At 42.1% G+C, this 23,062-nt stretch overlaps 2 protein-coding genes across 19 annotated transcripts in view; one reads left to right on the forward strand and one right to left on the reverse strand.

The window, feature by feature from the left end:
* Window positions 1-23,062, forward strand: part of LOC114858710 (NACHT, LRR and PYD domains-containing protein 12-like) — a 351,989-nt gene that overhangs the window by 110,950 nt on the left and 217,977 nt on the right. For 8 of the 9 annotated variants that reach the window (XM_055504733.1, XM_055504731.1, XM_055504732.1 and 5 more), the window contains one exon: window positions 4,993-5,166. The exons of the other annotated variant lie outside the window; for it this stretch is intronic. In XM_055504733.1, coding sequence (XP_055360708.1) covers window positions 4,993-5,166 — 174 coding nt within the window. The remainder of the gene's footprint in view (window positions 1-4,992; window positions 5,167-23,062) is intronic. 9 annotated transcript variants of the gene reach the window in all.
* LOC114846374 (RNA binding protein fox-1 homolog 3) overlaps window positions 13,836-23,062 on the reverse strand; it is a 161,322-nt gene continuing 152,095 nt past the window's right edge. For 3 of the 10 annotated variants that reach the window (XM_055504751.1, XM_055504750.1, XM_055504749.1), the window contains 8 exons: window positions 21,683-21,736; window positions 20,959-21,051; window positions 20,155-20,215; window positions 19,986-20,039; window positions 18,160-18,292; window positions 18,001-18,040; window positions 17,840-17,904; window positions 16,445-16,854 (listed from right to left, as the gene is read on the reverse strand). In XM_055504751.1, the coding sequence (XP_055360726.1) occupies window positions 16,620-16,854; window positions 17,840-17,904; window positions 18,001-18,040; window positions 18,160-18,292; window positions 19,986-20,039; window positions 20,155-20,215; window positions 20,959-21,051; window positions 21,683-21,736 (735 nt within the window). In that variant the 3' untranslated portion in view covers window positions 16,445-16,619. Of the gene's footprint in view, window positions 15,360-16,439; window positions 16,855-17,839; window positions 17,905-18,000; window positions 18,041-18,159; window positions 18,293-19,985; window positions 20,040-20,154; window positions 20,216-20,958; window positions 21,052-21,682; window positions 21,737-23,062 lie in introns of those variants that run through there. The other 7 variants (XM_055504752.1, XM_029135273.3, XM_055504747.1 and 4 more) reach the window with 5 other exon arrangements.

Here is a 23,062-nt window from a genome sequence, read left to right on the forward strand (position 1 = left end):
TGGTGACGAAGCCTGAAGTTCACTGGTGTTTATAGAGTTTAGACAGGGACATTTTTATTCAGGATCATGTTGTTGGTTCTGTCTCCATCAATACGACATGGATCAAACCAATGAATCACAATAAAGATACAAAGATGTTGTTAATAAAATCATGACAACACCATGAGACACTGAATGGTTTCATTTCCATCTTAACTCACATCTTCATCTTTCAGGCTGAGTGTGTGTGACCTGTCAGAGAGAAGCTGTGAAGCTCTGTCCTCATTCTCAGCTCTCTCAGTCCTCTAGTCTGAGAGAACTGGACCTGAGTAACAAAACCTGCAGGATTCAGGAGTGAAGCTACTGTCTGCTGGACTGAAGAGTCCTCACTGTCGACTGGAGACTCTCAGGTCAGGATTCATGAAGCTAAAGATCATCTGAGAAATGTGCACACACTCACACTCTCATTGTCTGTAAAGTCCTTTAATGAGCTCAAACTACAGAACCAAGTTATTAAACAGGCAGGAAGTCTAAACTGTGGAGGATCAAATAACTCTTCACATTTCTGTGTAAACTCTTAATCACATATATTAAATAAGATGTGAAAGTGATTTCAACTCCTCCCATCTTTGTTTTACTGGTTGTTCACCAGCTGTGTCAGTGTGTGACAGATGATCAGATCACATTTCAAGTAGGGACCTATTAAACAGTTCTTAGTGTTTCTCTCCACTGTAGTTAATCAATGAGCCTCTAATCCAAACTGTAGTATGTAAGTGCAATGACATGTATAGCCGGCTGTCATCGCTCCACCGCTGGTTGTCTCGGTGGTGTCCTGCAAACGGTGTGGGCTTTGTGGCTAATTGGAGCACTTTTTGGGGAAAACCTGGGCTGATTAGAAGAGACGGCGTCCATCCCACGTGTTGAACGGAGCCTCTCTGCTTTCTAGTAACATGGCCATGTTGCTTAGTCTCCCCACTCCGTGACAACTCAGAGTGGAGCCCAGGACGCAGAGTCGCAGTCTCTCACGCCTCTCTGCATGTTCTCTACAGCCGCCAGCCACTCTTAGTCTTAGTATCGCATAAAGACTGTGTCTGCTCCCCGACCACCTAAACTATACAAGTCACAAACAAATCAAAGAGGAGTGACTTACCAGAAATTAATAAACATCAAAACAGTTCCTCTTACAGAACAAAGTAACAGTAAGTTAATAAAATGTGTTTTATTAAATTATTAAATTATTCTGTTCTGTCTCACTGAAACCTGGCTGCAGCAGGATGAATATGTTACTTTAAATGAGTCGACTCCAAAGAGTCACATTAACCATCATGTTCCAAGAAGTACAGATAGAGGCGGAGGAGTAGCAGCAATTTATAACTCAGATTTATTAATTACTCCTAAATCTAAAATAGTAGTTATAGTTATAGTAGTTATAACTCATTTGAGAGCCTCACTCTTAACCTTTCTCACCCAGACTCTAAAACTCAGAAGCCAGTTGTGTTTTGTATTGTTTACCGTCCTCCTGCTCCATATTCGGAGTTCTTAACTGAATTCTCTGAATTCTTATCTGACTTAGTTCTTAGCACAGATAAAGTCATTGTAGTGGGAGACTTTAACATTCATGTAGATGTTGACAGTAACTGTCTCAGCACTGCTTTTGACTCCTTAATAGAGACTGTTGGTTTTACTCAGCAGGTAAATGAACCCACTCATTGTTTTAACCATACCCTCGATCTTGTCCTGACATATGGGGTTGAAATTGATAATTTAATAATTCTTTCCCAAATGCCTCCGTTATCTGACCATTTCTTATTATGAATTCAGCATAGTTGACCTTACAGCAGCTAGAAAAAATTGTTACTATAGTAGATGCTTATGTGACAACGCTGTTGCCAGATTCAAGCAGATGATTCCATCATCTTTTGCCTCATTATCTTGTAGCTGCACAGAGGAGAACAGTCACCTTAATCCTTATGAACAGGTTGACTGTCTTGTAGATGATGCTGCAGCTTCTCTACGTACAGTACAATGTTAGACACAGTGGCTCCTCTGAAGAAAAAGGCAGTAAATCAGAGGAGGATAGCATCATGGTATAACTCAGATCTGCAGCCTAAAGCAAAGGACTAGACAACTAGAACGGCAGTGGCGTTCCAACAAAACTGCAAACTGGAAGGACAATCTAATAATATATAAAAAAGCACCTTGTGCTGCTAGAAAAACATATTATTCCTCCCTAATTGAGGAAAACAAAAACAACCCCGGGTTTCTTTCAGCACTGTAGCCAGGCTGACAAAGAGTCATAGCTGTGTTGAGTCTACTATCCCCTTAAATCTCAGCAGCAATGACTTTATGAACTACTTTACTAATAAAATTATCACCATTAGAAGACATTCAGCAGCAACTTCCTCCAAATGACAGAAAGCACTGTCTAGATCCATCAACTTTAAATTTACCAAATCCTCTGTCTTACCTAGACAGCTTCTTCCCCATAACTCATATGGAGTTAAGCTCAATAATCAACTCTTCCAAGTCGTCAACTTGTCTTTTAGACCCAATCCCAACCAGATTACTCAAAGAAGTTCTACCTTTTAATCAGATCGTCCATAATAAATCAAATCAACCGATCTTCACATTTAGGCTATGTACCACAGGCTTTTAAGGTAGCTGTGGTCCGACCTTTATTGAAAAAAACTTACTCTGAACCCTGGAAAACTTGTCCGGATCCTGGGCTGGCTCTGCCAGCCATTATGGTTTTACCCTGGACAACACCCTCTCCCTGACCATGCCCACTATCTCTCTTTCCCTCTGGCAATCAGCCCAACTTGCCACACCTGTGCTTCCCCTCTGCCTCACTTGAGAGATTCCTGCAGCCCAGCGCTCGGTGCTGGATCATTATCACCTCATCACCCCATGCTGGTAATGTCAGGTTGGTTACTGCTTTGAACTGTTGATGGGCTCGGTTGCCGGACGGTCACGCGTAGCTTGGCATTTAAGAAGTGCAAAGGCATCCAACTGGTGTTTCACGTTTTGCAGTAGCCTTCGTTGTTCATGCCATGCTTTAGTCTTGTCGTTCAGGCCATGCGTTAGTCAAATGTTGATATAACTTTGCATTTGATATAGACAATCATACATTTTATTACAGAGAATAGAACATAGAATTGAAATTAAAGGTACAGCCTTGGCTAGTTTAACTCCTATTTATTCGTGTTCAAGTTAATGCGTCACGGTTTACACAATGTTCCTGTTTTATGTTGAAAGTACTTCCGTTCTGGTCATATCATGTTAGTTTCCGCTTAACTTCCGGTCCTCAGTTCACACACCTGTTTGCTATCTGTAATCACTCACCTGCATTTAAGCACCCATAGTCACCTGTACCAGTTGGCAGATCGTTGCGTGTACTCACCACTATCCAGCGTTACCTTACCGTGCTTGCATCCGACCTCAAGCCTGTTCCTGACCATCGTTTCCTGAGTTCTGCCTGATCCTTGTCTGTAATCGTAGCCCTGTTTGCCTGGTAACGATCTCGCTTGTTTTCGACCTGATTCTGTCTTGCACCCAGTCTGTATTGTCACCGAGCCTTACCGTGTATGACCCTGCCTGAACTGACCTTGCCTGAGTAAGAATAAAGACAGTTTTATTTTACCCAACCCTGTCTGGAGCTGTGCATGTGGGTCCGCCACCTTAAACGCACTTGACAATGTGCATGTTATGTTATATATATATAAATAAACTGATTTGTTACTTCTAGGCTGGACTACTGTAACTCCTTACTCGTAAAATGTCCTAACAGCTCCCTAAAAAGCCTACAGCTTATTCAAAATGCTGCAGCCAGAGCTCTGACAGGACTTAGAAAGTCCTTAGAAAAGAGATCACATTTCTCCTACATTAGCTTCTCTGCACTGGCTGCCTGTAAAATGTAGGATAGAATTTAATTCTCCTACTCGCCTACAAAGCACTTAATGATTAAGCTCCTTATCTTAAAGACCTTATAGTTCCTTATGCTTCAAGCGGAACACTTCGTTCTCAGAGCGCTGGGCTACTTGTGGTTCCTAGAGTCTTTATGTTTCCTTCTACCTCTTCTGTCCAACATCCTCCCATCATTGTTCTATGTTCAACTAACTAATGTTCTAAACTAAACCTATGTTCAACTGTCTGTTTCTCTCCAGTAGTTGTGCTTCTCTCCCGCTCTCTCTCTCTTTCCCCCACTCTGTCCTCACCCACAGGTATCATTGGACTCAGAGCCTTGTGTCTGTGATGGGCAGCTGCGAATCCAACCATCCTGCCTGTGCTCTGTTTGTTGCTGTGCTTTTCTCTCTCTATTCCCTCACCCCAACTGGTCGAGGCAGATGGTCGCCCACATCCAGCCTGGTTCTGCTGGAGGGTTCTTCTTCGTTAGAGAGGGAGTTTTTCCCTCTCCACTGTTTCTATCAAATTGAAGGGCCTGCTGTATGTGGGATCTGTTGGGTTTAGTTGTGAGGTTTTAAACCTTACTTTGTAAAGTGCCTTGAAATAACTTTGTTGTGATTTGGCGCTATATAAATAAATAAAAATAAATAAATTGAAAAGAAATCAAAATCCAGCTGGGGAGATCGGGACATACAGCAGAGGTTTTAATGCAAAGATTACACAATCCTCAAGTTGCTTCTGCCTTGTGAGTTGATCTCTGTCATGGACAATAAAAATGTAGAGATAACACAAAGAAACACACACACCGGCACAGAGCTAAAAAGCAACACAGGCCAAGAAAGTTTTGAGCAGTAAAGCAGCTGAGTGTGATGAGGTCATAAAGATGGGAGTCGATAGCGCAGGGAGAGGGGAAGTGTGAGGAGAAGCAGCATCCAAGGCGGATTAGAGATAAGAGAGTCCACACGCTTGCTGTATGTGGGATCTGTTGGGTTTAGTTGTGTAAGGTCTTAACCCTTACTTTGTAAAGTGCCTTGAGATAACTTTGTTGTGATTTGGCAATTTGTAAATAAAATTCAATTGAAAAAGTGTGCTTTAACATTGTGTGTTCAGGCTGTCAGGCTGTCTGCTCTCAGAGGAAGCTTGTGTCTCTCTGGCCTCAGCTCTGAGCTCCAACCCCTTCCATCTGAGAGAGCTGGACCTGAGCTACAATCATCCAGGAGACTCAGGAGTGGAGCTGCTGTCTGCTGGAGTCAAGGATCCACACTGGAGACTGGACACTCTCAGGTATGGACACAACTACACACAGTGTCTGATGGAGGAGCAAGTAGGGATGTGGAGCTTTATGAACTTAGAACCCAACCTTGGAGTGTGTGATAATAAACACATTCAGACTTTGCTTCCTGTGGTGTCACATTAGTTTGGTTTGACAGAGTGAGACTGAAAGCAGGTGTCTGACACCAAAAGTGATGAAGTGAAATAGAGAAGTCAAAGCTTTTCTCCACGTCACCTCCTGCTCCGTAGATTCCAAGATAAGGATCCAACTCTTTAGTGTTACAAGCAGGGGTCAAACTGGACCTGAACAGTATTCTGCTGGAAGGGAGGACACAAATGCACGACCCACAGACAGGACTAACAATAAATGATTTAATACATAAACATACAGAGGACAATACCAACAATCAGTAAACAAACACACAAACCTGGATGGCGCACGAGAGCATGATGACACGGTAACATGTAACACGTATAGACAACAAGTGATAGGGATAACGAACCAACAAAGACTGTACCCAAACCAGAAACTTAAATACTTACTAAAACAGGTGACTCTTATTAACCTAATAACAGGACGTGACACGACAGGAAATGAGTGAGTAATGGTCTGACTGGTCGCTGTTACTGGGAGGTTGAGTGGAGAGGAGATGTTGATATATCAGTGAGTTACAGAGGAATCAGAAGGAAAGGAGTTAGTGATGACTGTTGGTTTGGATACAATGATCAGTCCTGGAGTCTGAGCTGCTCTAATGGTGGTTACTCTGTCAGACACAATAACATAGTAACATCCATCTCCTCCTCTGTGTCTAACAGAGTATCAGTGTATGTGGACTGTCCTGCTGGTTCTCTGTCCTTCTACAGAGTCTCCTCTGACAAACTGATCCACCTTCACACCTTCAACACCACATTCACTGAACCTCTTTATCCTGGGTTTTGGATCTCATATGGTTCCTCAGTGTGTCTGTGTGATATGTTGTAGTGAGAGTTTGATTCTGTCAGAGAAACGTTGTCAGTTAGATGTATTAAAACAAACTATGGAGCAATTTGAGGATTGTGTGATCTTTGCATTACACCTCTTTTCCTATTATCTTTTCATTTTCCTCTTTTATTAAAATAAATTGCAAAAATGTCTCTCATCAGCTCCTTTATTACAGTTGGTAAATAGTTGTGTTGCTCCCATTCCTTGATCAAACCTCCATCCAGCCAGTAGCTAAAGTTGATTCCAGATTGTGTGCTATAATATAATAAACATGCATGTAACCTTTAACTGTCTGTTTTAGTCAATTAATTTTTATTCAAAATTCTAGTTAGTTTTACTTCTCAGTTTCATAAGGCCTCCTTTCCACCTCTCTGGAAACGCAGGCCGGACACGGCCCCCCCTGGAGTCCCTTCAGGACTGTTGTGTGATCCAGGAACCAGCAGTGCCCAGGATTCGATCATGAGGTCTGCACGCCTTGCGACTTACGCTCATCGTCTTACCCAGTACACCACTGAGGAACCCTTCACACTTGGAGATGCTTCTGACGCACTTTTAAGCCTACACTTTGAGAGTCAAATCCAAAAGTTTCTAGAATCATGCAAGATTTGAACCCTCAACCTAACTTCACAAGAACAACCTCTTAAACTCTGAGCCACTGCTCTGTTCAGGTTGTGGCATGTTCAATGTTGTATTTATAGTTTATTTGGACAAAAAGGACTTGAAAGCATCTACAGGTATGGAGGACTTGAACCAACAACCTGTCTTTACAGCAGTAGCATCTTATCTCTCGGAATAATATGGTTAAGGTTGTATTTACCGTTTACTTCACAACAAGACCTTAAAAACATCTAGCATTATTTTGGGATTTAGGCCTTAAATAATAAACCTTGTCTCTATTCTTTTTGATCTGATGTCTGTTACTCTACTAATGAGTCATGACAGTCAGTTTTAGGTTGCAGTCGCATTTGTCAAATAATACTATTACATGAGTGTTGCTTGCGTGTACTTTTATACCAGACGGTAATGTGTAATTCAGTATGAGCAGAGCAGCTTTAAATGCTGAGTGCGATGTCGCGTCTGCCACTGTTTGCACCCAAATCAACAGCAGCACCTTGACCCGCTAGTTAACCTGTCTTTCCCTCCTCTACAGCACTGGTTGAGAAAAGCTGTCGGAGCGATGGCCAGACACGCTGACAGCAGCTGAAACAAGCAGGAGGGAAGCAAACGTCAGTTAACAGACGAACCGCAGATGAGACAGCGGACAGTATCCTTAAAGGTGCAGTACCGCCACCTATCGGTCACATAGTGAAACTCATCTTATCATACAACTTTTCCGCTGACTTGAATGAAATATGAACGAAACAAAGCCATACCAAATATCCATATATTAAATACAAAACAGTCCTACACAACTGAGGCTAAGTTACTGTTCTGCGACTCCATGTGACAACAACACATTAATTTGCTTAGCGCAAACATATACATTTCTATACCACAACATAGTGCAGTGTCTTATACAAATGTACCACTAAATACATGCCCCAGATGGATAGCAGAACTTTATCTATTACAAGACAACAGCTCGCCTGTCAACAAAAAACATAGAAAACGTTAGAATCCACGACAGTACGGTGTCCGGCAAGGGACAATCTGCGCTCACAGCCTTATTACAGCAGCGTAACGGCGTCGTCTAGCGGCCGTTATAGGTCCCTGTTTTATATTAACATGAAATACGATGGTGGCATGTACAGTAAGAGGGGAAAAGGAAAAGAACAGTGAGTAACTCGTGTATCAAGGAGGTTGACCAGCATCTGAATTTATAACTAAGAGATGGTTCGGATGGTTCAGTGTGCATATTTCTGGAAGTGGCGTATCTTGGCTGACATATTTCCTAAGAGACAACATAAATGAAAGGGAATTTATTTTATGAATAGATTACTCATTATAATTAAATCTGTTTATTTACCTTAACAACACAAATTTGTTCAGAACTGTTTTAGAGAAGTTAATTTATCGCACCACTGACTAGTATTAAAGCTTTATCAGTCCCTAACGCTTCTCTAGTCAATCATCCATATTATCATCATTACATGGGTTCTGTGATATCAGACAGTGAGCTGCACGTTTTTACATAATAAACAAAAGGCAACGAGTATTACCTCAAATAGACTGTCTATGGCATCCACTAAACGAAGACATTTGACGACGGCATTGGCTTTATTTGACTTTGGGACGATGGAGTCTAATAACTGAGGCTCCCAGTGAATCCCTGTAGCCACTGGGGCGTAAAAGGAGCAGAGGTCCTGGTATTAGGAGAAGTGCTTTGCATACTTTGTAACATGGGTACAGGCGTATTTGTGGTGCATTCACACCACTGATGATTCTGAGCGTGTGGTGGTTTCAGAGTGTGGAACTGCCACTAGAAGGAGCCATTTATCTAAATATCAGATTAGCTGAACACTGCATGTAGTCAAATGAGTTGTCTCTAACTAAATCTGATCTAAATTATGTCTTAAAAAGCTTAAAGATTTGTTAGATTTTTTTCTCTGTTTAGTTTTGGATACCTTTTAATTTTTTATTATCATGTGTGTATGAATTTGTGCTGCTCATGCTCAAAGACTTTTAAAATAACAACAGGACAGAGTTACTGAGGAAAGAAGTGTTTATTAATAATAGCTGTGGTAGCAATAACTGTAACAATAGTTATGATAATCATATATAATAAACCATATTTTTTGAAGCAGATTGAGAGCATACAGAAATAATAACCAGGTAAAAATCTAATAATACCTAGAACAAAACAAAACAACAAACAAAAAAACTATTTGATTAAGTGAAGCTGCAATTAGACATCAGGATCTCTTTGTTTGTGTAATGTACAGTAATACAATGTTCCACTACTGATCAGGAAGAAGAAGGGAGGATACATAAAGAATAAAGCAACACTGGACCCACAACCTGACGAATGAGACAAAAAAAAGCCCACAAATACAAACAGAATGGAAGAATTCAGTTTTTCTTTCAGTTTTTACTCAATAATCAGCATTCAGACGTTTTTGCTTCGGGATCTGCATAGGACAGGGAGGCTGCTGAGGTTTGGGGAATGACATGGGTTTTAAAGGTAACAGTATACTTAATTGCAAGTGTCAGAGCATCCGAATGGACCAAGTTTTAGGAAGCTCAGATGAGCTGAAAACAACTGGAAGCAGGAAAGACTGGCTCTTCCATCATCACAACAATGCTCCACATCCAGCTGTTGCAGCCTGTAGCTTCCCACATGTTCACGCCTTGTTTGAAGGCAGAACGTCTCGCCCACTTGTTCCTGTTTCCACACAGGCTGATAGTGCAGCTTATACACATATATATGTATAAATCAATTATAAATATTTAAATGTTTTTCAACATTTATGCTTGATGCATAGTCTTTACGTTTGTGCTCACTGAGACAGATCTCAAAGGAAATGAACACATCATCATAACCAACAAGTAAATTAATTTGCGTTGACTTAAAAACCAATTTGGAAGAAAGAACTGCATTTGTAGCCTCACTTCACACTGTTTACCAGAACTTTACTTAAAGAAATACAATAACTGCAATGATCTATATTACCATTTAAGGAAATGTACCGCTGTGGCGTGAGCTTTAAGCTGATAATGCATAATCAGAGGTGGGAAGCGTTCATATGCAGCCTTTAGGTCGAGCCCACACAAAAACTGTCTCTGCAGCAAGTATACTGTGGCCTTTATGGTGGAGGTAGGTGTGGTTTTGGCTGAACTGTAGCTGTAGTCAGGCTCTATAGGCTAAAGACTGGGAGTGTGGATGGAGGGTACTGGTTGCCAGGAAGTGTCAATAATAATAGCTGCTTTTGGACTTTATCTGAGGTGTACCCAATACAGGAAAGAGGAAAAACACACATACTGACTGTTTTGGGTAGGAAGCGTAGGGAACATTGAGTCTGTGTACTGTAATGCAGGTAAAGGTTTGATTCCCTAGTTTTTCTGTGGGTGTTTTTGTTTAATTTAAGGCAGGGGTTTCTTGGAGAGGATGTGGAGGGGAGTGGGAGGCCTCGGGGGTCACAGTAAGGACAGCATGCTGGCTTAAACAGAAGGGTACAGTAATCAGCCATAGAGAATACCAGAGCTAGAATGAATGCTGCTTCACAACCGTTTAATCTCTCCAGTGGGTGATGGATAGAGAGCACTTACAGTACATGTAACAGGAAAAAAGGTCTTAACTATTAATTGAAAGAGCGGGGGGGAAATCAGAATCAAAAGAACATGTAGAGATCAGAGGGGTCCTGAATCTCCGAAGATTGACATCGTTAGTTGCTTTTCATTTTTTGTTTGTTGTCCATAAAGTCTCACTTGGGTTTCTCCCGCCGTGTTTATGCAACCAGTCCGTTCTGTATCCGTTAGTTCATCCCACCTGCAGGGAGTTCTTCTGCCGAGCGATGGGGTGGAGAGAGTTTTTAAAAAAAAAAAAGTCCGTCTGCAGGATGCCCCGCAGTGGTTCAGTCCCAGTCTGTGATGCTTTAAGACGTTCCTCCAGGGGGTTCGTCCACGAAACTGAAAACAAAGCCGCCGGCCGCACACGCTCAGCTGAGAGAGAAATAAATGCATTTGCATACCTGGGATGTACGACTGAAAGGCCTCACACTGAGCCACAGTCCGTCAAAAGAATAACACGAGAGTCCAAGTTTGTTTGCAAAGATAAACTGGACAAGAAAGAATAAAGACGATGATGAGGAGTAAACATCTGGTCATGACCCACTGCCTCATACGAAGGGTTCCAACATACAGTCAACTAGGATCATTTCAATTTATCACACACAACAAATGAAGGGATTTCATTGGTTAAAAAGACAGCTGTCTGTATTCCTACACACATCTGAGCTGAGCCAACGGACGCATCAACACAGTAAACGTTGGCACTTCTTTCATTGACTGCCATCTGAACACTGGCTTTCATTAGAAGACAGTATTAACAAGCTTTACACTGGATCTCTTTAATATATTGATTCTTCGAAAATCCGATTTTCTGTCAAAAACGAATTTCTAAGTGACTACAAAGTTTTGAAGGTTCGTATCCTCTCGCATGACACTTGCATATATGTACGATCTGAAATGATAAACACTCACCGGCCACTTTATTAGGTACGTCTGCACAGTCTAAGTCCGTTCAACATGACAACCCTGCTATTAATGGGACTGTTTTACACATCCATCGTCTCATTCTTACTGGTTATTATTGTGAACTCACATTGGAGTGTGTCATGTGCCACCACATAATGAAAACCTCCCCAATAGCAGGTGAACCTAATAAAATGCCAGTGAGTGGAACACATTGTAACATTATACATTGAACACAGACAATAACAATGTCACATTTTGTTTTTCACATTAAAGAATGATCATGGGACAGGATTTATAATATTCTGAATCCGCACACACGTCACAAGAGGTAAAGAAGGTAGATCAGACTCTCCGTGGTTTGACCTGCAGTAGGAAGCTCTACAGTGGAGACCCAGCGTCTGTTCTCAGGAGACAAATGGAAGTGTCTGTTATTTCCACCATTTGAAATATATTTACTTTCCCCATCTTTTCTGTGCCACGTCTCCTTGCGTTTATACATTTTTAAAACCCCTGGCATTAAAGATTGAGACTGATCCCGTAGCATTTACATTGAAGTCTCTCCCTCCAGATCCCTAAGGCTGCAGAGAACTGGTGTTATTTTTAAATGCTTCCCTCGTCCGCCTCCATTTTTTTTTCTCATTTCCTTCCTCTCTTTTCTTCTCGTCTGGCCAAGGCATTACAGTCTGTTTGGGTCATCAGAAGAAGAAGAAGTCCAGCATATTGTCAGAAACATTTTGCTATATCATCTACATGTTTATAATTTACAGATTACTGTATGTATATAAAAACATCTACCTAAAAAGTTTAAGAGTTTTCGAAGTTACATTCAGTAGCTGAACTAAAGAAAAACAAAACCATAGAAATGTCAACAGAACTTCACACAAGTAGAAAACTGAACATACATTGACAGTGCATTGGATCCTGCATGACAATTAAAAACTAAGGGCAAGAATTGCAGACCACAAATAGATATATCTATATTTATATATAAATGTTTTTACTGGTAATACAATAAATACAACATTAGTAAATGGCTACAACTGACTCTCCATCCATACCTGACAGCATGTTATTAGTACAATGTTTGAATACAGAAGGATGCCACTAAAGTAGAGATCCATACGAATAGAAAGGTTTAATTCCATCCCTCTTAGTTCTATTTGCACAGACAAATGTAAGAATATGTATGTTATTCATATGCTTCTTTTTTTTCTGGAATCCACAAAATGCTGACTACTTGACAAAACTAACCAGAAAAGTAGAAACTACACTACCGCAGTCAGTCAGTGGAAGACAGGCTGGAAACGCTTCGAATAAAGACTGCTCCGTTTTCCCATAACAATCACATAGTGACATGTCTGTTGGACCTGTTCCCCCTGGTCGGCCCACTCCCCATGGCTCCTGCCCCATCCAGCAGGGGGCGATGGGGGAGGGAGGTGGACAATCAAAGGACGAAGCAGAAGAAGGCATCATTTACCTCCTTCTACATTGCAATAACAATTTTCCTTTTTTGTTAAACATACATACTATATTACACACATATAATATGTATATACATACATTAGTTAGCTTTTTTTGGATATCATAAACTTAAAAAAGTATACAAAAATAAAATGTTTTCATGATGATCTGTCTAATTGTTCTCCTTCAGTCAGCAAGGCCTGGTTTTTAGGGGTCAGAGCCAGAAGGGACTTGTCCCCGTGGACTAGAAGCTCCGGCCTCAGAGCTCCATACAGTAAGTGTCCTCCTCGCCTCCTGTCACACCGCGAAAGGCTCCTTTTGCAAATCTGCTCTTTTTGTGTCAGTTGCTCTTTTTTCTGTCCTTCTGTGTCCATGCTCTCTTTTTTTAGCTGATGTCCCGCTAGTGATTCGTTATTTACTAAAAAAGAGAGAACAAGCGAGTCAGTGTAAAGAGGACAACGTTCTCAGATGGGAAGTGCGACTTTGACTTGAAAAAAGGATGTACAGTAAATACATGGTTTGTTTTATTTCTTTACACTGAGGAAAATAAACATATGCCTCAAAAACACTGACATTAAAACAGGGATGTTATTCTGTAAACAAATAGTTTCATTGCTGTTACACAAATGAAAAAAAATATAATATCACACGGTGAAAAAAGTGCCTTTAACAGCAGCTTGGATTAGGACAAATATTGTTAGCGACCGGTCTCAACGTGATGGGACCGAACAGCAGCAAATCAACATCAGACTCATCTTATCTTAGTCTTAATTTTATTTAATGTTAAATGCTAAAATTATCTTGATCTAAACTATGTTATCTTTCATTTGTATTTAAACTGGAGAAGGCCATGCTAAAATTTTATGCAAAAAAGTCAAGAAAATATTATCGCTAGTTAGCTTTTCATGATTTGGTAGTTGTATAGTTACTAATATGTTTAGGTAAAGGGCAGGTAATGGTTCAGGTTTTGTATTATATATATTTGACTATAATTCTTTGTATTATATATATTAATTCTATAATTCTTTGTATTATATATATTTGACTTATACTCGTCCTAATGATAAAAGAGCGGCGAAACATGAAAGTTATGTAGAAACATTGCTACAGACAGAGGAAACCCCTATAGTTTAATAAGACAAGTCTCACACACTGTGACCACAGACACATAGAAAGACATTAAATCCAATGTAAACAAGTTTAAGCCTATAGTTGTTTTATAAAATATATCCAACCCGTACTACTCATATGTAGCTGTACAAAAACCCAAACATACCTGCTATGTTTTGATATATATTTTCTCTCTCAAGAATCTAATGTTAGCGTCACTGTACAACAACAGATACTATCTTATATAACGTCTCTCCATGATTCACAAATACAGGCAATTGGCTCTTGTAGCCTTAAGACATACATACATTTCAAGGATGATGGATAAAAGAAGCACAAAAAGCAGGTTTTTATTGACATGAATGGTTTTAAGAGCAGATATCCAAGCACCATACGTGTACATTCATCTGGGTTAGTATGGTTGCTACAGCGAGGACCAACGCTTTTCTCCCTTCCTCGTGATTTCACTGAAAACAGGAAGGCAGCAAGAGCAAAGACAACACAGGAGCAGTCACTGAAATATCTTCTAATGAGATTAGTGCTCATTGAGTGGACTCTCTTATCTCTAATCCGCCTTGGATGCTGCTTCTCCTCACACTTCCCCTCTCCCTGCGCTATCGACTCCCATCTTTACGACCTCATCACACTCAGGTCTTTACTGCTCAGATCTTTCTTGGCCTGTGTTGCTTTTTAGCTCTGTGCCTGTGTGTGTGTTTTTTGTGTTATCTCTACATTTTTATTGTCCATGACAGAGATCGTCGTGACAACTCCTTCCTCAGACAACTAATCAAACTGACGAGATATCCTGTATTTTACTTGACAATCAATATGGTGGCCTGAGGCAGATGCTTGATTGGAAATGATAAACTGCCTCCATCATGTTTCCTCACAGCAAAGACACAGAAAAGCACTAATGAAGGCTGTCTCTAGATGCACTGGCTGGATACAAGTTGCTGGTAGACAGTATGTTAAATGCTGTCAACAGCCACGTTGACTGAGAATGACTTTCATGCATCCTTCCCTGTTCAAGCTCCCAGGGGCTTGAGTGTTTATATGACATATGCGGTAAATCCAAACTAAAATGATTTGCTCAAACTGGAATGGCACTGTTAACGAGTGAGAGTGAGACGGCGATGGAGGATGAGTGAAAGCTGAGCAGCCATGTACAGAGATGTACAGAGCAGAAGGCTGATAAAGGGAGGAGACAGCTCTCAACTTCATTTTTCTACAACACACACGAGTACTGGAACAAATAATCACATTTCCTCCCCCAAATTAAGTACATTACATCAAAAGGTGACATTGAATACACACTGTGAAAATAAGTCTTGGCTTTAGGGTCAAGTCTACCTCCTGGAAGGATTTTGCGTTTAGTTTTCCATGTAGCGGGTGGAGAGGGTTATTGTGTGTATTCATGTGCGGCTGTTTAGTGTCTGTTTTGTGGGGACGTAAAGAGGACGCGTCTCCCTCTTTTCTAGTAGGGAGTGAAGCGACTGCACCCTCCTCTGTAAAGGCTAGCCTGCAACATCAAAGATGAAAAAGCTTCGATCAGTATTCAAGGTAGAACCTTTGTCTGTTACACTAAGAATAAGCTTAACTTCTCTCATTCCTCCAAATGAACTTTACTCCTTTATGAGATGTCGTTTTTAGAATTCAAAATATTTTGTTATTTATTAGTTGCCAATCACTAATCCAGTGAAGTTTTTTATTTTTTTCTATTTGTGAGCAGGATTTCTTCCCTGATTATTGTTTCCTCTCTCTTTGAACACTGAGCATCTGTAACAGGCAAAGCTGTTTCCCTCCAGGATGTAAGATTTTTGATCTTGCGTTTACTTGCATCAGGGGTTGGAAAACCAGCAGGACAGAAGCTCAGGACGAGGACTGGACACCCCTCATTTATTGTGGATCTTTCATACTTTAGTCAAATCTGGTGCTGGTTTATTGCATAAAGCCCCATAAAGACCTGCTCACTCAACACAAGCCTAACCTTCTGCTGTAGAGTGGTACAAGGAGTGGAATTGATCTTTTTTGTCTGTGATCAAATACATAAGACCAACAATATTATTAACTTAATAATAACAATGTTTTCATCAGTCGCACACTTCCAACAATTAATTAAATATTTTTTTGATGCCAAATTTTACAAAGTGAAGCATAATATTATTTTATTCAGAGTTTCTATATTACAATTTGATAAAATATGGGTCAATGTAAAAAGGGAGGAATCATTTGAAGGAAAAAGAGAAGAAAGGCTCAATTAATGACACAGGCCACTCTAGTAATTAAGTAAATGAAAAGGAAAAAGTGGTCGCAATTAATGAAGGCTTTTAGCTAGCAGCTGCACTAGGCCGTAGTAGATGCTGCACCAACACACATCACCGGCTCGTCACCACTCCTCCTTCTCTCCCTAATTGTGTCTTTCTGTCTACTTCCACTCTTAATCCCTGCCCACACCCCGAGAAAGAAAGCTCCTTCAACATTAGGTTTTTTTTTTTCATCTTTGATGTTAGCTGCAAAGCTAGCTAAAAACAAACATTAACTACTCGACTTTGTCCCCTTGCAGAACTCCAGGACAGGAATTTTCAAGTCTCAGCTGAGTTTCTCAGCAAGTAGCTTCAGGCCAAATGAAATTGAAAGGGGAGCGTCAGAATAAGTCCCTTTTTCATTTACTGAAGTGGCAGGACTCACATTAAACATTGAAAGTGATTAAAATTAAAGTACATGTCCGTAGGAAGGTGTAATTTACTTGAAGATCTTATAAGAATATTAATCAAGCATGTCAAAAACGCTGTGAGTTATTGTAATGTTTAGTATTATTGTGTTGAAGCGCTGTCAGACAGTACGGCATGTTAGCAAGCGGCTCTAGTCGCCGCGATTCGCCATCAGAAAGCAGCACTGACGCGGTCATGCAGTAGGAAGCGAGTGACAGACTCACCATAGTGCCCACGCTGTATGTGGCTGTAGGACCGATCGTGTGATGATATGGATCCGCTGTTGCATAGACTCTGCCATAACTGTAGAGGAGAAACCAGACAGATGCCCTGTTTAATATGAAAACACAGTCGAAAAAAGGCTGTGTCCTAATTTGATTTAAACACAAAATCACAAATGTTTTTTGAGGATTGAAGGATCTCCTGCATCTGTCGCCGTGGTTACAGATGTGCTCAGTAGGAGGCCTCTGAACTCTTCAACAGTAGCAGTATCAGAATGCATCGATGCAGCGGTGGACACAAGCATGTTGAGTTTAAAACAAACAGCTGGACAATGGATAGCGAGCACTAACACACTACAATGACTTAAGAAACATAAGGTCTGGGTCGTCAACTTTAACTGGGCTCTAGGAGACGTCGTCCATCCTCACTGAGGCTGAGGACGAGCCTGGGATAAATCAATGTCGCCCTATAAATGCGCGTTGTAAAGGTAAGGATGAGCAATTTCTGTTAATTCATTTCTGTTTACGAGGAAAAAGGGGACACGTGTTTTACCTTACAAATAATGAGGAGGACTAAGACAAAAGATTAAGAAACACGTGAAAAGAAACGGAGATAGCATTATGATCAAAGGGGAAACAATCAGTTAGTGGCCAAAAGTGAAATAAATGACTACACTTTGAAAAGCTACAGTACACACCTCTAATGATGTCTCATACTGGTTCTACTGCACTTATTTATCGCCCACAGTAGCTCCTGTCTCTCCTTTCTGTCATCTCATTAAGTTTGTGTGTGCTCTCCTCTGTAGTCGTAGTCTCTGCAGCCTCTCATTTATACTGTACGTTACCGTGCAGTTTCTACTCTCGTATGTTTGCTGCCTGTTTCTATAGCTTCTCAGCAGCAAGGCCCTGGGTGATGTGGGTCTGAAGGCACGGGAAGGAAGGAAGCGTGCAGAGGGAGGGACGTCTGGGATTCGTACAGTTTGGAACGCGGTCCGGGTCCGGGGGGAATTTGTAACAAATACACAAATACAAACATTTTTGATAAATATAAAGAACAACAAACGCACCTATCGCTGTATGCAGCTGCTGCAGTACTAGCTGGCTGGCCATATCTGTAAGCTGCATATCCTCCCTGATGAGAGACAGTCAACGTGACATCAAGGAACACAATATTCTAAACTAAATAAACAAATTGAAACGATTTCACAAATAATAGATTCTGACTTACATATATTTCTGTTCCATAGAAGCCATCTTGGTAAACCACACTGTGAAGAGAGGACATCACGCACTGAGCTTCATCGTAGCTTTTTCCTCTCTCTCCTATGAAGCGGCTGCGTAGCGACAGTATGTGTGACATTTGACTGTGTGCCGTGCAGGTACTCACGCTCCATACGCAGGGAGCGGTGGCGGAGGAGGCGCGGCGCGGAACGTGTTGTAGACCGTCCGACCCCTCCCTCTCAACTGGGCCCCTCTGTAGGTCACGGCTGCGCCTGCACTGGGGTACGGAAAACCTGTCACTGAGTGACGGACGGCAAGAAAAGGAGAAGGAAAATGACTTTAATTCACTGAATTTACCTTCTTCACATTAAGAGCTGAACTCAAAGACCTAGAAATGTCAGCCTCCTAGTGCTACAGTGTCATCACCTGAACACATCAGACCCTAGAGCATGGATAACAGCAGGTATTATGTGTGTGTTAAGGCCGAGCTTAGAACCACACCATTCATCAGTGTCCCTCTCTGTGATGTAAATGTGATCTGTCCCTGCCTCCGCTTCCTCCACACATACAGCATCACAGTATGTGGAGTATGTCATTTCCCCGAGGTCTCCTCCGTGTTTACCTTTCTGCACATCAGACATCTACAGCACATATATAGCTCTGTGTGTTTACATATGTATGCATGTGTGTTATTCCTGTGGCCCCATTGTTGTGACTTACAGTATGAATACCATCTGATGATGAGCTATGGCTGCTGTGTGCTATAATGGTGCTGCGATAGCCCACAAATAACAGCAGGACCCTCTTCCTGACAGCAAGCTGTCCTCTAAAAAGCATAAACAGGCAATATCCACCGATACAGAAAGGCCTGAAGTGCCCTCCATGATGCATACCGACATAAAGTGCACGGGAATTGGTGGTGATTTATCCGGGGTTGTTTACAGAAAGTGTAGGTTATACATTTTGATTAGTATTTTTGCGCATTGATATGAGATTCTTGTGCCGCTGATGTTGCATATGTGTGTTTGTAGGTTTGTTATTAATACTTCCGCTCCAGACAGAACGCTGGTTTTATGATAGTGCATGTAACGAGGCTCTAAATCAATCTAAACATAATCATCCTACTGTACATTGCAACAGCAAGGTTTCAAAACATCAGAGTGAAATAAACGCATATTTCAGTGACCCACCAAACGATGAAAGCATCAACTGAAGTTGAAGCATGAGAAACGAAAGCTCGTGCTCACTTTTTAAGAAGATGGAAACCAATATAATTGTCTGACAAATGAAACCTCTAATTTCATGCAACAAGCTACACTTTACTTTTTACTTTGTGAAGTTGCTGCTGTTATCATATTTCATAATGTTACATCCAGTCTGGAGGGCAAAGGTCAAAGCTGATACACACACTTCACTGGTCTGAGCTCTGAGCAGGTCAAAACCAGAGGCTTGAAGTCTGGAGCCACCAGATCTGAAGCGTCTTTAAAATACCAGTTTACATAAATGTGCAACCTAATTAAGAAAAACTGAGGGTGTTGGTTAAATTGGGCACAAAAACTAAATGCACCGATTTGCAGACCTCATTTTTTATTAATCATATAAGGCATGTGAAATGTTTGAGGTGGACACATCCACCAGCACTTTACTTATATGTAGTGAAGCAGAGCCAGAAAAGGCAGGAGAGGAGTGAAGGGGAAATAAAAGAGATGGATCGCTTCTCTCTGTCAGGGCGGATATTTAGAAGAGTGCTGTAAAGCTGTCTGGGAATGAGCAGATTTCAGGCTAATGAGCAAAAAGGAGAGCAGTTAAGGGAAGCAGACAGCCTCAGCATTTCTCCCAAATAAAACCGAGCTGCCACTGCAGCTCACACACACACGCACACACACACACACTCACACACACACACACACACACACATACACACACACGTACAAACCAAAGACTCAGGTAATCAACAAAGTGGACGATCTCACACGTCTTCAACTTATTTACCTGCATAAAATTCTGGACTGTACACAGCTCCAACCACTGGATTGAGCTTCCAGCCTGCACAGGAGACACACACACACACACGGGATTCACATAGATCATCATCTACCAGATTCTCTTCATTCCTTCACTCCAACTACTGTTCAAGCAATTCGAGGATTGCAGGACTCACCGTTTGTGTAAGGGTTTGCTACTTTCTTGTTGGTCATCACTCTCGCTGTGGCATTGTTGACCTGTCAGCAGCAGACAGAGGTCAGCGCGTGGACACCCCCCCCCCGGAGACACACACAGCGTGGGCACAGCAACCACGTCGCACGTCATGCTGCTCTTTTGTAGCATTTCAGCAAAGGCTGCATGCAGAAGGAAACTCAGGAGCCAGCGCTCGAACAAGCGTGAGGACTGGCTCCTCCGGCTGTTACGACCCACAGAAGCGTCCTGATCACATCGGATGTTAAATAATAAAAATACATGGGTCATAACACGCATGCAGACACAAACTACTGTATGACGCTTTTATATGGTAGAAAAATCGAACTGAACGTTGTGAGTGCAGATGATTTTAAGAGTTTTCATCTCCTGTAAATTGTTGTGACGTTGGGTCGCCATCCACTTTAACCAACCCCAGGATCTACATTAACAATTAGCAAAACACAAACAAATATCACAAACCACTGGAATTCCATGCACATGGCACAAAACGCAACCCATAAGATGATGAAACCAAGCAGAACGCAGCGCGACGGACTCACACACGAACGTATCTGTCTCTCCTGGTGTCACACACACTTACGCATCAGGGTTCGGCATGCAGCGTTCAAGGTGCAGCAGGCAGGTGGGAGAGAGCAAAAGGATGGAGGAGGACGGGGGGCGGGAGGGGGGTATTGCAGGAAACGTCAGGCAGGAAGAGAGAGGAGAGAGAGTCAGGGGGGAGGAAGGGAGTCAAAGAACAGGGTGGGGGACAGGAAGGAGAAGGCACCTCTATTTTGCGTCCCTCTACGATTGTACCATTTAGTTTCTCCCGCGCACGGTCAGCGTCTGCGCTCGTTTCAAATGTTACAAACCCAAAGCCCTGCAGTGGCCATGAGGTGGGTGGGGTGGGGGGCGAAGAGAGGAAGTCAGGAAATGAATGGATGAGACGGACGGGGGAACAAGAGGGGAGGAGAGGAGAGATACAAAGCAGAGATGACAGAGCTGCAGGTCGGGAAGAGTTTGAATCTAGAAGCAGAGGCCAGAGAGACGTCAGGCTGCTCGGGACAGTCATGACAAACAGGTGGAGTCACGGTGAGAACGTCTGGACCACACACACATACACAGTCTACTTATTACTATGCTGCACATGGAGCTTTAGACACAGCTGAGTACTTCACATCCTTTAATCCTTATGTGGTAGCAAGATAAGATAAATGTGTCTGTATGTCTATATAATGTGCACATGTTTGCATTAGTGACATCACTGCCTGTGTACAGGGCCTCAATACTTCACTCAGCCTGCAGCTTACAGATAGTCCTCTAGTATTTGACGGTATTTCGCACCAAGTTTTATACACAACTATTACATGGAGTAAAAGAGATCTGTGAAGACAGTGGGCAGAACGCAGGGCCGCGTGAAGAAAGGAGGCATGGGATGAATAAAGTGTGTGTGTGTGTGTGTGTGTGTGAGAGAGAGAGAGTTTATAATTGTTTGGCCTCAGCGCACTTACCTTGGAGCCTCGCTCGTTAAAAATAATCTCCACGTCTAAAATCTTGCCAAATTGCTGCAGAAGACGGGGAGTGAGAGAGGACCACAGGGGATAAAGAGAGGAAATAATTAGAACATGGCAACATGGCAGAGCCGCTTCCCTCCCACTCCAGCGCAGAAAAGATAAACTTATTCAGTGCATTTAAACTCAAAAACCCCTGCACCGCTCCACATTGCCCCCCCCCTCCCCTCCACGCTGCAAAAATGTCAGGCACTCAGTGCTCTGAATTAAACCGTTGTATCCACTCCCCTCCTCCACCCCTCAGCTTAATAAATTATCCATTTACTCTTAATGCTGTTTAATGCTGTGTTAGCTCAGTGGTGATAATAAAGAGGTGTGTGTGTGTGTGTGTGTGTGTGTGTGTGTGTGTGTGTGTGTGTGTGTGTGTGTGTGTGTGTGTGTGTGTGTGTGTGCGTGCGTTCAGGACTAACTCTGTGCAGTGGTAATGAACATTACAATGGTGGATGCAGTTGCCATAGCAGCGCAACGCCTCAGCACGCACCGCTGATCTTAATGATGCCCATCATGCTTTTTCCCCCCTCGCCTTTAAAAAACACACACAAAAGAAGTGAGCAGAGTTGTTTGCGGAGGGACAGACCCTCACACTTAAAATAGGAAACGGAGCATTGGGATATGGCGCGATAATGAGAGGAAAGGGGAAGCCAATCAGGGCTAATGATGAACCATACATTTGTTTATCTGCTCCCAGCGTCTCAACGTGCGTTTGCTTTCTATATGTTCCCTCAATGCTTCACTTTAATTAGCTAATTATGTAGACTGAGCTTCAGCCACGACTTCCAGCTCGGTGACGTCGGTGGTGAATGTTCCTCTGTCATATTTATGGGCTTATTTATTTATTTTTGCATCACTGAGAAGCTGAACTGAACTAACGGGACCGAAGCGAAGGTGGGGCCGATGCCTGATGATGATCGGTGCTCAATAAAAGCACAAGTATCACTGCTAAAAGTGCAGAGCAGGGTTGGCTGTACTGTAGCTATTTGAAGCAGCACCAGCCTTGCATATATGATAATGCTTATCCTTGTGCTTGCTCTAAGCGGACCTTGAATTGCGTAGTTTATTTCAATAAATGAATATACATGGAGCGAGCGGAAAAGGCAGGAGGCACCTGCCTTGAAGATGTCCACCAGAAACGCTCGCAGATGTTACAGGACACAGCAGTTATTTATCTGCGACTCTGTTCTCATGTTCTCATGACGCTGACTCTGCTCTCATGTTTGCATGTGTGGACGGTCCTGTGTCCTGTTGATTACAATCTCGTTCATCTGATAAGATTGATTCGGAAAACTCAACAGAAATCCTCTAAAGTCTGTGGTTTTGGTG

Source organism: Betta splendens, chromosome 19 (genome assembly GCF_900634795.4).
Source record: "Betta splendens chromosome 19, fBetSpl5.4, whole genome shotgun sequence".
In the NCBI taxonomy this organism is placed as follows: domain Eukaryota; kingdom Metazoa; phylum Chordata; class Actinopteri; order Anabantiformes; family Osphronemidae; genus Betta; species Betta splendens.